The 14857-nt window shown below is 58.2% G+C and overlaps 2 protein-coding genes across 4 annotated transcripts in view; one reads left to right on the top strand and one right to left on the bottom strand.

The window, feature by feature from the left end:
• The first annotated feature begins 1769 nt into the window (after nt 1-1769).
• On the top strand, nt 1770-5981 carry G6PC3 (glucose-6-phosphatase catalytic subunit 3). 2 transcript variants are annotated; one of them, XM_065897463.1, is made up of 6 exons: nt 1770-2038; nt 3926-4032; nt 4349-4439; nt 4632-4750; nt 4934-5075; nt 5310-5981. In XM_065897463.1, the coding sequence occupies exons 1-6, from the start codon at nt 1821-1823 to the stop codon at nt 5671-5673; spliced, it is 1041 nt and encodes a 346-aa protein (XP_065753535.1). In that variant the 5' UTR covers nt 1770-1820; the 3' UTR covers nt 5674-5981. The 2 variants fall into 2 exon arrangements, with proteins under 2 accessions (XP_065753535.1, XP_065753537.1); XM_065897465.1 differs by lacking the exon at nt 4632-4750 and having other exon boundaries at nt 1821-2038; nt 5310-5330.
• Nucleotides 5982-8042: 2061 nt separating this feature from the next.
• Nucleotides 8043-14857, bottom strand: part of HDAC5 (histone deacetylase 5) — a 29388-nt gene continuing 22573 nt past the window's right edge. For both annotated transcript variants that reach the window (XM_065896585.1, XM_065896586.1), the window contains exons 13-26: nt 14002-14167; nt 13030-13163; nt 12523-12643; nt 12032-12081; nt 11782-11889; nt 11356-11411; nt 11131-11218; nt 10085-10204; nt 9735-9832; nt 9442-9560; nt 8832-8965; nt 8483-8567; nt 8174-8339; nt 8043-8082 (exon numbers count right to left, since the gene is read on the bottom strand). In XM_065896585.1, coding sequence (XP_065752657.1) covers nt 8043-8082; nt 8174-8339; nt 8483-8567; nt 8832-8965; nt 9442-9560; nt 9735-9832; nt 10085-10204; nt 11131-11218; nt 11356-11411; nt 11782-11889; nt 12032-12081; nt 12523-12643; nt 13030-13163; nt 14002-14167 — 1485 coding nt within the window. The remainder of the gene's footprint in view (nt 8083-8173; nt 8340-8482; nt 8568-8831; nt 8966-9441; nt 9561-9734; nt 9833-10084; nt 10205-11130; nt 11219-11355; nt 11412-11781; nt 11890-12031; nt 12082-12522; nt 12644-13029; nt 13164-14001; nt 14168-14857) is intronic.

The following is a 14857-nucleotide window of genomic DNA, read 5'->3' as shown; positions in this document are numbered from 1 at the left end:
TTTTCTTAACATGTAAGTAGGATACAGATGCATTTTCAAGCCCTACCATCACCAGTTGCCATCCCTAACCCACCTACCCTTCCACTAAAGAAATTCTAGAGCCTCATGTATGAGTAGCAACAGGCAAAGAGAGGGAGGCGAAGGGCCAGTCCTGGCACTACTTAACCTGAACAAGTTTCAAAAGTGTTTCCTTGCCTTGCAAGAGACATCAATTTCCTAAAGTTGGGCCCATATTAGTACAATCATTGTAATAGAAATAAACATACTGCTCCCTCATACTTGGGTTTTTCCAGAGAACTTTCACATCTACCCCATAACAAGTCATACATAACTGCCACTCCACCTTTTATATAACATTGTGATTATAGGTTCTCATGAATGACTGCCAGGCACTGTAAGGAAAAGCTTCCTGGAAGAAGTGGAAAAATCTGAGACCTGAAAGACAAGCAGGGAAAGAGTGGCCACGTTCTAAGCAGAGGTAACTGCAGACGTCAGGACCCCTAAAAGGAGAGAGCTTGGTGATTTCAGGGAGCATAAAGTAGCTCAGAAATATCATGAAACAGAATGTGGGACTGGGCTGGTAAAGGTTGTCTTGGCTAGAGGCCAAGCAAACTTTCAAAGACTAAGAAAATTTAGGCTTTTTCCTTGGGGCAATTGAAAAACATTTAGCAAGGGAGCAAAATGAGATTTGTATCCAGCTTCCTTTCCCCACACCCTTTTAATTAGTGAAATTACTCTCTTTCCAAGAAGAACCCAAATTAACATTCTCATTTTTACCCCTCAAAAACTCTCCAAGAACAAAGTTGCTTGAGGTAGGAAGGAACCACTTCACCGGTCTCCTCCCACCTCACCTCTGCCTCTAGGCAAGACCTCACCTAGAATTGCTGAGATTTCTATTTTCTGTGTGTTCCTCCAAGGGATTATTCCAATTTTTGTCGTGGGTGTGTGCCTCTCCTCTTCCTTTACCAACCCAGCTACTATCTCGTGGTTTATCTGCCCAGCGGGGTTCTGGAAGGCAAGATGACGAGACGACGAAAGGAGAGGGGCAAGGCAAGCACAGAACTGGGAGGAAGGGTGATTTAGACTGTGCCATGCGTAACAACTCTCAAGCCATTAGGGATGACCCCTCAAAATCAAGAGGCTGATCTGTCAGCCTCCAAATCAACAGCAGAGGAATTCAAGCAGGAGAGTCTTGGGCTGGGGGAGGAAGGCGTGTACCGATTAGCCAGCTGTGTGTGCAAACATAGGGGCCCGCTTCAGCACCAACCAGGGATGCCTGGCTCCCCGCAGCAGGGGTTGTCCCTAGCCTTCTCTCCAAGAGATCTCGAAATATTTTTGGAGGGTAGCTCTACTGGAGGAGAAAGGTCTGGTCTGGAAGGAATCCTGGCCCGGGATATTACATATCCATCTTCACAGAAGTAAAGGAGGGACCCTGGACGCACCGCCGACCCTCAGGTTAGTCTGTCCGATGACCCGGAACAGCAGCTGGAGCCACCTCTACGCCCTCTGCCCACGTGCCGGCAATAGCAGCCACGTGGGGCTCTGCGGAAACGCCTTCGAAAAGATTTGTCCCCTGCGCTGCCCAGTAGAGAGGGAGGCCCGGGAAGAGCGCAGGAGGAGGAAACGGTACCGGCAGGAGGCCTGGCTCGCGCGAGCCTGAGGCGGCAGGGGGCGGGGCTTTCCCCGGCCACCAACAGGGGGCGGGGCCTCGGATCCGAAGGGTGGGCTTTGGAGGGCCGTGAGGAGCTGCTTCCCGGTCGCCAGGACTCCTCGGCTTCCGCCTTAGCTCAAACCGTGGCCGGGCCGACCCCGGGGTCGCCATGGAGTCCACGCTGGGCGCGGGCATCGCGATGGCCGAGGCGCTGCAGAACCAGCTGCCCTGGTTGGAGAACGTGTGGCTCTGGGTCACCTTTCTGGGCGACCCCAAGAGCCTCTTTCTGTTCTACTTTCCCGTGGCCTACTACGCCTCTCGCCGGGTGGGCATCGCAGTGCTCTGGATCAGCCTCATCACCGAGTGGCTCAACCTCGTCTTCAAGTGGTGAGACAGCGAAGCCCTCCCGCGTCCTGGTCCCCCACCCCCAAAGGCCCTGAGCCCTGTGCAGTCCTTGATCTCTCTCGTCAGCTGCCTCAAAGGCCTGGCTTCCCCCCCCGCCCCGACAGTGAACCCATGGCCTTAAGACCTCCCACCCCTACCCCGTGGCCACTGACTTTTCCCCTATGAGCATCTTTGTGCATCTTGGACCTCAGAGTCCCCATCCTAATCATTAAACTGGTGTTTAACGGGCCTGATCAGAGAAATCACCTAAGGGGGCGTATTTAAAATGCAAATACCCCATTCCACCTCAGACAGACAGATTTTGAAACTCCAGGGGAGGGGCTGGGAATCTGTATTTTAACAGGCATCTGTGGTGACTTAAGTAGCAGAAAGTCCTGCTTCTCAACTCCCTCTTTGATTCATTTATTCATTCGTTTATTTGACATAGTTTTTAAGAAGCATGCTTTGTGCCAGGCTTCACACTAGTGGCTAAGGACAGAAAAGGCTTGCGGATTAAGGTGTGGTCCCCCAGACCATGGCCAGCAGCATAAGGAGCGTTTTAAAACTTGCTAGAAATGCAGAATCTCAGGCCCCACGCCAGAGCCACTGAATCAGAATCCGCATTTAGCAAGGACCCCAGGTGATTTGTGTGCACAGGAAATTTCAAAAAGCACTGGGCTAAAGCATTGCCTTCCAGGGAACACTTTCTCTTCTCCCTTTTCCCCTTCATTCACTAGTAGGCTCTGCACACAGACTTAGAAGCCAGGAACCCCAGGCAAGTGGGTGGGGCCCTTGGGGTGTATCTCTTTGTGCCACCTGTTCTCTCTTGGGTGCAGAAGGGAGCTATACTTCCCGCTGGGCATGCAGCTGCACCTCCCCTCACCCCTCACCACTGTCTCTGTTGCCAGATTGCCAGCCTGGGGGAGGGAAGGGAGGTTCATAGGAGACACTTGAATGGATGGGCTGGAATGACTTGCTGAAAAACAAAATACCTTCCCTTCCACTCTTCTCAGCCAGGGCTTCATCCCTGCTGTAAACGGAAAGCAATTGTCTGATCATTTCCTTCCTACTGAATTGCTCTTTGCTTTGTGCTCTCCTTCCTCAGAGTCTGTATAAGCCTTCCTCTCTAGTCCTGTTCCCCTAAGACCACCCCCTTGGGTAGACACTCTTAATGCCCCCCACATGGCAGAGCCCCTATTCATTTCCTAAGTATGTGTTGAGCATCTGGTGCATGATCCAGGCTCACTCTTTGGCAGGGAGAGGCAAGTCCCTTCCGCACCTCCCTCCCCAGCACTTGGCTTCCTGCCAGCATCTCTTCTGCTCTCCCACCTTTTCTCTTTCTGGCCACAGCAGCCTCTGCAGTGTGTTTCCCAGGGTCCAGCGAAGCACCTGGCTAAGCCAGTGGATTTTGAAATTTTTTGTCTTCCTCATTCTCTCTCAGCCTCCTTGTCCATTCCCCACTCCCATTTTCAAAGACCAGAGGCTTACCTAAGTAACTCAGTCTGGAATTTGGGAAACGGAGAGAGGAGAAGCAGGAGGGTCAGTGAGGGTCTGGGGAGGGAGGGCGAGGGGCAGGTCCTGGGCTCTCTATAGATGGCAAGAGCAGAGCTGGCCCTGTAGCGGGAGGGCTAAGGATGGGACTTCTGAGCATCTCAGAGCACACACACGCACACACCACAATCTCTTGCCTCCTTATCACTTTAAAAAAAATAGCATGCTTTCTCCTGTTCCAAGGTAAAAAACCCTGGCAAGGCAATGGCACAGAACTGGACACCCTTTCTGACTCCAGCCTGTAAGCCCTCCAGAGTGCTCCAGGTGCCCTTCTGCCTCAGCCCCCGTTCCCCTGGCTGTGTGTGCGTGTAATGGCATCTTGCATCTGTTCTCTTCTAGGTTTCTGTTTGGAGATAGGCCCTTTTGGTGGGTCCATGAGTCTGGGTACTACAGCCAGGCTCCAGCCCAGGTTCACCAGTTCCCCTCTTCTTGTGAAACTGGTCCAGGTGAGAAGCCTCAAACTTCCCTCTCCCAATGTGGTTAGGGTTCAGTGAGTGTTTGGTCGTACTTTTCAGCTGGGGCAACCTAATCAGAGGCCCAGCCTCTCAGTTACTGGGCCAGAGAACAAAGAAACCCAGGGAAGACCATGTTGAATTATAGGAGAAGAGCACCCGTGCCGCTTCAGGGCAGAGGGAGCTAAGGGTCAGTGCTGGAGGAAGGCTCTCCCCTCGGCCACGGGGAGGCAGCTGGGTTGAGCAGTCACCAGGGGCACCTGGGTTCCACCAGCATCCTCTCACCACAAGCTTCTGAATCCCCTGGCAGGCAGCCCTTCCGGACACTGTATGATCACAGGAGCAGCCCTTTGGCCCATAATGACGGCCATCTCTTCCCAAGTGGCCACTCGGACCCACAGGTACACCTTGGCATTGCCCACCAACGGGGGCAGAGGTTATGGTACCCTGGACCCAAAAGACCCAGCAGAAGGGCAGCCTGGGAGCTGGAGTTCTGCAGACGCCGGGGCATCTGGTCAAACTGTGAGGTGCCTGGGTGCTGAGGGAAGCTGTGCGTGGACACCTCCTGAACCATTTGCCTCTCTTCTTTTTAGCCGCTGGGTGAGGGTGATACCTAGCTTGGCTTATTGCACCTTCCTGCTGGCGGTCGGCTTGTCCCGGGTCTTCCTCTTAGCACATTTCCCTCACCAGGTGTTGGTTGGCCTAATAACTGGTGAGCAACTGGGGCAACAGGGTGGACCCAGAGGGTGCCGTTGGCAGTGGGAGGACCAGTGTATGATCTTCCCATTGTACAGCCAACCCCAAGGGCCCCCTTCTCCTGCCAAACTACCCTGCGGCTCGGGGTGGGGGTCATATCCCCAAACTCCTTGAAGCTGCTGTCACCCCACTTCCCTAGGTGCTGTCCTGGGCTGGCTGATGACCCCCCGGGTGCCCACGGAGCGGGAGCTAAGCTTCTACGGGTTGACCTCACTGGCCCTCTTGCTGGGTGCCAGCCTCATCTATTGGACCCTCTTTACACTGGGCCTGGATCTTTCTTGGTAAGTCCTGCTTTGAAGCTTGGGCAAGTTGGGGTCTGTCCTGCCTCACCTATACCTGGCCTGGTGGGTCTCTGGTTGGTTGTAGCTAAAACGGGACACATTAGCTGTTCACAAACATTGAGTCTCCTGGGGTCACGGCAGAACATGGCGGTAGGCCCCAAAGGGGTGGAGAGCCATCAGCCCTCTAGGACCCAGGGGAATCTCTCTCCTGGCAAAGACTCTCGCTCCCCACAGGTCCATCAACCTAGCCTCTAAGTGGTGTGAACGGCCTGAGTGGGTACACTTGGACAGCCGGCCCTTTGCCTCTCTGAGCCGCGACTCAGGGGCCGCCCTGGGTCTGGGCATCGCCCTTCACTCCCCCTGCTATGCCCAGGTGCGGCGGGCATACCTGGGACATGGCCAGAAGCTAGCCTGCCTTGTGTTGGCCATGGGGCTGCTGGGCCCCCTGGACTGGCTGGGCTACCCCCCTCAGATCAGCCTTTTCTACATCTTCAATTTCCTCAAGCACACCCTCTGGCCATGCCTGGTCCTGGCCCTCGTGCCCTGGTTGGTGCACACATTCAGTGCCCAGGAAGCACCACCCATCCGCTCTTCCTGACCCTAGGTGCCTCCTACTGCCACTTTCCCTCTCACAAAGCCCACACACTCCGTGACCTCCACACTCCAGGGAGGCAGCCCCGTCCCCTTCCAGCCCCCAACAGGCCCTGCTCATGGTGAATTTTCTACTTCTCCCACCACCTGGTCTCAGCCCTAAAGAAGGGCCTTCTCTCTCCCAGGAAGGCTGGTCCTCCTCCTGCCTTCCCTCCCATGTCCCCAAAGGGCAAAGGCAACAGTGAGACCAGTGGGTTCCTGTAACACTGTGAGGGGCTCAGAGCAGCCCCAATAAAGCCCTTCCACACCTCTGGACTCCTCTCTTGACTCTGTGCACATCTCCACTGGACTTGCCCGTGTGGCTGCAGGTGGAACCCTTGCCAGGCCACCTGTTCTGCACCCGCTTCAACCCTGTGCCCCCAGAGACTGAGAGTCAAAAGGAACAGGGAGACCTTCAGCCCGGGCCCTCTCCCCACCATCACCACGTAGGCCACACAGAGGTTCCAGGAGATGCTGTGGCTACGTTCAGTGAAACCTTGTTCTTAACCCACAGGACAGAGATCCCACTCCCTCCCACCCCAGCCTCTTGTTTCCTAAATTGGCTAGTCCAGGGGCTGGAGAAAGGTAGTTTTTTTTTGGCCAGGAGGGGGAATGAGACCCTCAACTCCATTTGAGAGCCCAGAGAACAGAGACATTGGCCCCAGAAGGCACTGCCAGAAACAAGTTTATTTACACAAGGACACACAGTGTAACAGGTTACACAATACTTAACTGAAATCCATGTCCAAGGAGACAAAGCAAGGAGTGGGTTTACATGAGAACCAGACCGGCCGTGGGGAGAGGGAGGGTAAGCGGCCCGGAGCTGGGGCTCAGCATGGGGAGGCCTGGTACCCTGGGCCCAGCCCCATCCCCATCCCCCAGGAGGATCTGGAACACACTAACAACACACAAGACACAAGCGCACAATGAACCAATGGTGGTGGGACTCCTGCCCCTCCCCTGGCTCCCTCAACCCTGCTCAGGCCCCTATTAGGATAATAAATATGTAAACAGATTGGTGGAGCCCTGGGGGCGGGAGGAAAGAAAGTATATGCGGTGTTGGGGAGAAGGAGGGAGTAAGACTCAGCCCCCTAGGAGCTGCTTCCCATCTTTGGTTTCCCACAGGCTGGAGAGCATTCGCTAGAAGCCTTGTGGGCTCCTAGCCCTGGAAACAAGAAGGCTAGCAGGGCTTCTGGGAAAGAGAAAGGGCAGTGCCCAGCCCCATCCTGGTCTTAGTTCCCTTGGGCTGGTGGCCCACAAAGGAAGCCCAGGAGGAAGACAAGCTACAGCTGAGGGCAGACTCCTGGGTTCTGGCCCTGCTCCTTCTAGAACTCCCACTCACCATCCCCAGGCTTCAAAGCCAAAGGCCCCAGGAGAGAGGTGGGCCACTGACCCTTCTGCTTGCAGCGTGCTGGATGGCTGGGGAAATCTGGTCCTGAACAGCAGGGGGGCTCTCACCAGCCTGGAGCCCCCCTGCAGGGACCACCTTCTCCCCGCTCCCCAGACTGTGCCAGCAGAGGGGCAGGGAGGCCGACAGAGTAAGATGGAGAGCAGGCCCGGTTCTGCGCCTCCTCTTGGCCCCTCAGAACCCAGGAGTGCAGCTCCAAACCTCCCCCCACGCTTTCACCCTCTCCAGCCCCTGAGAAGGGGAAATAGGCCCTGAGGAGGGGAAGGCAAGACAGCCCTGCCCGCGAACCTCAGGCCCACTCAGGCCCACATCCGACAGCACAAAGCTTCCCTTCGGTGCTGAGGCCAGGAGAAAGGAGGAGGAGAGAGGGGTCTGTGTGGAGATGGTGAGGACACTGGGGGAAAAGAGTGAGAATCGCAGGGCCGGAGCCCACCTCCCCTCCACTCTACATCTTAAGACTGTAGAGGGACCCTCCGGATCCTCCCCTGGGGCTGGAGAGGGGAGGAGGGTGAAATTAAGGCATTTCCCCCTAAGTCAGCTGAAGCCAAGGCACCAAACTTACTGTTCCCTCCTCACTCAGGGGGACCCCAGAACCGGAAGGTGCTATCTGGGCCCCAGGCCCACCTTGAGCTGGCCCAAGCTCCAAGGGGCACAAAGACAGAATGCAGGAAGTGGGTGTGGGATACAATGTGAGGGAAGGGCTGGAAAGGGTACCCCTGGCCCTACAGAGGGCGCAAACTTCTAGAGCTGAGACATGGGCCACGGGGGGGCGGGGGAAAGGGGGGGCCTGAGGCAGCTAAGAGGAGCAGGAGGGGCGAGGCTGAGAGACCCACACAGCAGACGTTGTTGAATGTGTGACTTTTTGTTTTTTAATAGAAAAAATAAACAAAATCACAATGAAGAAGCCCAGAGGAGTGGGGGCCAGGGCGTCACAGGGCAGGTTCCTGCTCCATGGGCTCCTCTGCTGGCCTGTGGGCACAAGCACAGGGAAGGGCACTGAAGCACTGTGGGATGGGGGGGAGCAGTCTGGGCGAGGGCAGGGAGGTGGGGGGCACCTCACCTGGGGCTGTGCTCCCGGCCTGCAGCAGCCTGGGCCTGCTCGGCCCCCACCGACAGCAAGGCCATGGCACTCACAGTCTCGGCCTCCTCTGTCTCACCGGCCTGGGCCTCCCGCAGGGAACGGCCTAGACCAGCAGCGAACCTCTGCACACAGCTCCAGTGTTTGCCTGTGGATGAGGGATGGGCCGGGGGTCAGGGAGAGCCAGAAACCCCCAAACGTACGGACACCCCCAGCCCTAGCCCTGGCGTCACACAAGCTCCGCCCCCTTGGCAAGCTGGGCCCTGAGTCCCTCTGCCTGTGCCCACGCACTCTGGATCTCGATGACTTTCTCTAGCGTGGCCACTGCGTTGACGTTGGGCTTTTGTTGCAAGACTGCCTCGTCCAAGGGCTGCAGCTGGCAGGGGAAAGAAGAGAAGGCTTAGAGTGGCTGCCCCTCTAACCATCCCCCCGTTCAGCCCCATGACAGGGGCAAGCATAGCCTTTCTGGGGAAACCTCTATTTAGAAAGCCTTCCCTGGTCACCACCTGTCCTCAGGAATCAGGAAAACCTCACCAAGGGCCCTCGGTGCTGCCTGACCCAGGAGAGGGACCCTCCCTCGCTGGCCCCTTCCCCCTGGCCTACTGGCCCACCTCCCCCAGTCCCGCTGTGCACCCCTCACCTCCACGCTGAGCAGAGCGGAGACACACGCCTCAGAGGCATCACAGATGGCGGTCAAGTCATGGCCTCCCTCGAGGGCCAGCACCACCCGGCCCCCTGCCAGCGTCATCAGCTGCCGGGTCAAGTGGCCAAAACCTTTAGGGATGGGTGAAGGGAGGAAGAGGAAATGGTTAAAGAAAAAACTCAATTCAAGAAAAAGTCCGAAAGGAGAGAAAAAGAAACGAGAGATGGGACAAACAGCACAAAAGAAGATGGTGGATTTAAACCCAAATCGATATCCATAATAAAATTCAGTGTCAATGGACTAAATGCTCCATAAAACACAAAACCTAAGAGGCTAAAAAGATCCAATTACGCGTCTCCTAAGGAGCACCATGAAAAACCACCACTGAAACATGAGGGATCAGCGAGCTCCATCCCTACAACTCCTGGAGGAGATGCTCCCCCCACCACCTGCTTGCCCCTCAAGGCCAGGGTTGGCAGAGGGAGAGTGGGAGGATGCTGCCAGGATGATTCCAAGTCTTAGACCTGCCTTCAACCCTCCTCCCAACCTCCCACTCGACCCCATATTCACTGCTCCATAGCCTCCCTCGATCCCCCCACAGGCTCACATCTGGCGGTGACAGAGTAGCCACCCAGCGGAGACAGGTGTCCCTCGACAGCATCAAACCCGGCGGAGACCAGGACCACGTCAGGTGAGAACTCGTGGGCAATGGGCATCACCACTGTCCTGCAAAGGGAGGGCCCAAGCTGACCCTGGCAGGTGGCTCAGCCAGGCCTCCCCAGGCTCTGCCCCCCACACAGAGCCGAACCCCTCCACCCATGCGGAACTGAGTGCCTTCTGCCCCTCCCATGGCAGGGCCCGGGGGTTCCCACCCCTCCCTCGGCTCTTCTCAGTCCCCACCTGAAGGCCGTTAGGTACTCCACGTCTCCGATGGGGGGATCCACACCTCCCGTCCATGCCACGTTCACATTGTACCCCACGCCCGGCCCTCCGCCAACCTGGCAGTATGGTTGGGGAGGGGTTACTCTCACTGCCTGGGGATCCCAGACGTTGCCCCGCCCTCAGCCCTGCCTCCAGCCCTCACTCCACTGACCTCTGTTCTGCATGGAGGGGCAGTTGGCTGGCGTGGTCCTCCCACTAGGAGCCCAGACTCCCCAGGTACCAGCACCACCACGGGCCTCCATGGCTCCCCGCCAGGTCCCATTCTGCTATCTCCCCGAGGGCCCCACGTTTGAGCCCAGGAGCTGTACCTCTTCAGGAGCCCCAGAGCCCGGAAAGAAGTTCCCATTGTCATAGCGATGCAGGGAGATGTAGAGCACGGAGGGGTCGTTGTAGAATGCTTGCTGGGTGCCATTGCCGTGGTGAATGTCCTAGTGGGAAGGGGTGGGAGCATCAGGGAAGAGGCCCAGGGTCTGACCCAAAGGTCAAAATTCTCCTTGGCCCACCCCGACCCTGTGGTGGACTCTGGGGGTGCAGCCCACCACTAGCTACAGGGCATCTGTGTTCTGTCCGCCACGGAATCACCCCACGCTTTTCTAACCAGGGTCTGCGGGCCGGGACATGGCACTGCACAGAGGAGACACAAAGCCAGGGGACGAATGTGGTGGATCTCCCTGCGAGCCCACTCCGCTCAGGAGTGTGGAGGGAAACAGTACGGCTAGTCAGGAAGTGAAAGCAGACAGATGCATTCTGAAGGAGAACCCAACGTCATGAACTTTGAAGCCCAAGGTGGGCTTCGAAGAGATTAGATCCCTCCTTGCTGAGGCTGGCTCCTCACAGGGAGCGGTAGGGGCCTTTCCCTCTGCTGTGAGAGGCAGAGGCGGAGAAGCACAGCGTGGCAGCAGGAGCAGAAATGCCGGGGCCCACAGGCCTGATCCGAAACCCAGTACCCAACATCCCAAGCTAAGTAACCTTGGTTGGGTAAGTCCCCCAACAGCCCAGTATTCTCTGTTTATCGAAATGGACATCCTACTACTTAGGAAGCAAGGCGGCCATGAAGCAGCACCACGTGTCTGGCACACAGTCAGCCCCCAGTCAACAGGGACTCCAGCAACGGCAGGAGCTGTCTCTACCACTCAAGGCAGGAAATCTCCTCGGCTGCTCAAGGCTGCGGGCTGGGGGCCAAGGTGGACCAGTGGCTAAAAGCATTTCGAGTCTCCACTAGTGAGGAGGGGGGCCCCATGGGACTGTGAAGGCTGGGCTAACAGCCCCAGCACGGGCACCTGAGGACGAGGGCATGGGGCTGGGGTGGAGGCTTCCTGAAGGCTGACCCTGGTCCCCCCAGCCGACTGCCTACCCAGTCCACGATGAGAACCTTGCCCACATTCAGCTTCTGCTGCAGGAGTTTGGTTGTGATGGCTACAGAGTTGAAAAAGCAGAATCCCCTGCGGGGGTGAGCGGAGAAGAGGGCAGGTCGTCAGCCTTAGTGGATGTTTGCTCACAGATACACGCGCATCAGCTCTGCTGAGAGGGAGATGGTGTGAAGGCAGTGGGTCTGGGGCAGGGCTGCGGTGGCACTCACATGGCTGTGGATTCCTCCGCGTGGTGTCCTGGGGGCCGGATGATGGCAAAACCATTCTGGAGAGGTACAGACGGAGGCACAGAAACAAGAGGCAGACAGGTGGGCAAGGTGGCCACGAAGTGGGTGGACACAGAAGGAGAGAAGCATAAGCCAGGACGAGAACATACGTCATAAGCATCAATCCCACAACCTTTAGGAACGCCAGCCGAGGGCCACGTGAGACCCATGACAGCACAGACCTTAGTGCCTCTTGGTCACTCCCTCTTTACCCCTCACCCCCCAGCTGGCCTGGAGCTGGCACCTCCTCCCCACATCTGCACCTGAAGGTTGAGATTACAGAGGATGGTGCCTTACTGACAGGAAAGCCACAGCTGCCCCCATCACCCGCTCCTGAGGCAACAGGACCAAGGCCCCACACACACTCACCTTGAGCTCCCCCGTCGCCACCTTGAAAGCCAGCTCCACCAGGCAGCCCACCGCCATGCGCACGGCACTGGAGGAGTGCATCTCATTCCACACGGTGTCACTGTCTACCTGCGGGGGCAGGAGAGCAGGCTTCAGCGTGCCCCCTGCAGGGGGAGGGCGAGAATGGGGGTGCAGCTGTGGTGGGCAGGAAGGGAGGGGCTGGAGCTGGGAGCACCACCCACCCATCCCCACTGGCAGGTGCCCTACTCACCCCGATGCCCCCACAAGGCAGCATGGCGTACATCTTCTGGCTGATGGGGCCTGCAGGGAAGAGGAACAGAGCTACTCTGGAAGTTGCCTCGACTGCCGAAGCCGCAGGTTGGGGTGTGCAGAGGGCAGTAAACTCAGCCACAGAAGAAGAAGGCCAGGCCCCAGCACACGACAGGCCTCTGCAGCCCATGCCAGCTGGGAGATGTCTGTCCCCCGTCCCGGGGGGGGCAATCCTACCTCTGGGGCAAATGGCAGGGAGAAAAAGGGGCCTGACAGGTTAGGGAGAAGGGCAAAGCCCATCACCAGGCCTGACCCGTCACCTCCCATCCTCCTGCACACATCCCACCAGCATGTTGTAGTCTGTGTGAATGGCGCCCTCTGGAGGCGTGCAATGTAGTAACTGCGCCCGCGGGAACCCACCCGCCTACCCCAGTCCCACCGGGGCAGAAGACCTGGCCTGGCCCACGCCCCCCCATCGGCCGGCCAGCTCACCGAGCAGCTTCTTGCTGTCCAGCTTCTGTCGGTTGAGGGGGCTGGTCCCGTAGAGCAGGGTGTGGTATTCGGAGTGCACCGTCTGGATCTCGTCCAGCGTGGCTTTGCGACCCCGGATCCGCTGCCAGGGGAGAGCAGGAAGAGAGGCCGGTGAGAGGGATGGCACCGCAGGCTCAGCTCCCCCGAGGTCCAGCCCCTCTCTCTGCCCCACAGCCTGGGGCACGGCACATGGAGCCACTTTCTAGCCTCGGGAGATCAAAGGTTGTTGAGAAAGTATGCCCTGGTCCCCCAGGGACCCCAGTCCAGGACCCTCCCCCATTCAGCTGGAGATCATGGGGGAACCAGGCTACAAGGGATGGAACTGGCAGGTGCCTGGGGGGCCTGGCCCTGAAGTCAGGGGTTGAAGAGAGAATGAAGAAGAGACCCAGACAGAGGCTTCCCCGACAGGGGCAACACAAAGGCTTTCGCTGGGTTTGAGGTGGAAGCTGGAAGGAGGGGCTCCCTTACCTCACACTTGCTGAGCAGGCCTGTCTCCTGCAGCCGAGACCAGATGCTCTGGATCCGGCCAGCGTGCTCGGGGTGCACGTGTGTGTTGCCACACATGCACTGGTGCTTCAGCATGAACGTGTCATAGACCACACCTGGGCCAGAGACACACCTGTCAGCCAGCACTGCTCTGGGCCGTGTGACAGCCTGGCCCCCGCCATCCTCAGCAGAGCTCACTGAGCTTTTCCCCAGTCCACCCTGGTCCCAGCACCTCCTCACAGGCACCCCAGCTGCCCTCCCACACACCTGCCCCTCTTCTTTTCATGAAATTCCTTTCCCCCATCACCACCTATCAAAAGCCTCCCTGCTCGTCAAGGCTCCAGCAGGCCGCCCTTGACACCCCCATCGGTTTTGACCTCATGGCACATCCTCCTTTCCCCCTCCTGTCACAGCCCCTGTGTGCTGCCCCTCTACCCCCCAACACACCCCACTGGTGAGTCGGGACCGTCCTCAAGCATCTGTGCCCCCTCAGAGCCCAGCACAGAGCAGTTTCACATGGAAGAGCCTTCTGGAATGGTCTGAGGCCTCACATTTAACCTCACAGGGCAGAGAGGGAGCTAGAACAGCAGGACCAAGCTGAGACAGCGGGCTCCCTCCACCTAGGCCTCCAGGGCTTGTGTGGCGAGGGCACAAAACTGGTGGTCCCTCAGCAGTGGTGGGGTGGGCCCCTGAAAGAAGACGCTGCCCCAGTGGGCAGGGACACTCACCGCCCTCCCACCGAGGCAGAGGCTGCCACCACTACCACAGGTGGCTGTGGTGCAGAGGGAGGGGGCCAAGGCCTGTCTTCCCTCCCTTCGGGGTGCTCTGAGGGGCCCTGGCCATCTCTCCAGGGCAGGGGCTGTATCTTATCTCTTCACGATGCCCAAGGCTGGATGCCATGCACAGGCCCCTGGCAGACGATGTGAGGACAGCTCGTGCGGGCGCGGGGCTCACCTGTGGTGAAGAGGTGCTTGGTGGGCTGGTCCGGGGGGCTCCTCATGCCCCCAGGGGCAGCCGGCGAGGACTGGGTGCGGCCCAGGGCCTGATGAGGCACAGTGGCCAGGCTGAGGGGCGCCTGGTACACCTGCAGAGGCTGCAGCTGCTGGGCGTCTGCAAACACCTGGGAAGGAGGAGAGTGGGAGGGAGCCTGGGTGAGGCTTAGTCTGAAATGGAAGTGAGGACAGGTGGCCTCCCAGGGGGTGGGGGGCCTGAATCCAGCCCTTCTCTTCTGTATTGCCTCCTCCCCCCACCCTCCTCCCTCCAGGGACAGGAGACACTCCAGCCTTAGCCATCTTCATCTCCATCTCCGAGGAGATGGGGAGAGATGGGCGGGGGGGTGGGGGGGGGGACGTGATGAGTCATGCTACCAGAGTAGCATTGAGGTAAGAGGCTGGGAGGGACGGGGGTGTGAGAGGGGGTGGGATGAGTCAGGCCCGGAGGGCTCAGCTGTGTCCGCAATGAATGGAGTGCATGCTAGGCACCAGGGCAGACTGTAGTAACAGCGGGGGCGTGTGTGTACACACGCACGCAGAGACCGACGCACAACCGGCCCTACGCAGGCAGAAACGCAGATATACACAGACCACGTGCATGTGCACACGTGCGCACGCACACACACACACTGAAGCAGACAGGCGGGGGCAGTCACAGACGCAGGGAGGGGCTGGCAGACGGGGCACAGACAGCTCTGAGACTGACACAAGCAGCTCCCTCCGTTCCACAGCCCCTTGTCTCTTTCCTGCTCCCCTTTCACTCTTAAAAAGTTGTTCCTGCACAGCCTGGAAACTGCAGACTGGGGAGAGGGAAAGGT

The sequence above is a fragment of the Phocoena phocoena genome, chromosome 19, assembly GCF_963924675.1.
Source record: "Phocoena phocoena chromosome 19, mPhoPho1.1, whole genome shotgun sequence".
In the NCBI taxonomy this organism is placed as follows: Eukaryota; Metazoa; Chordata; class Mammalia; order Artiodactyla; family Phocoenidae; genus Phocoena; species Phocoena phocoena.
This window is presented reverse-complemented; position numbering and strand designations above follow the sequence as displayed.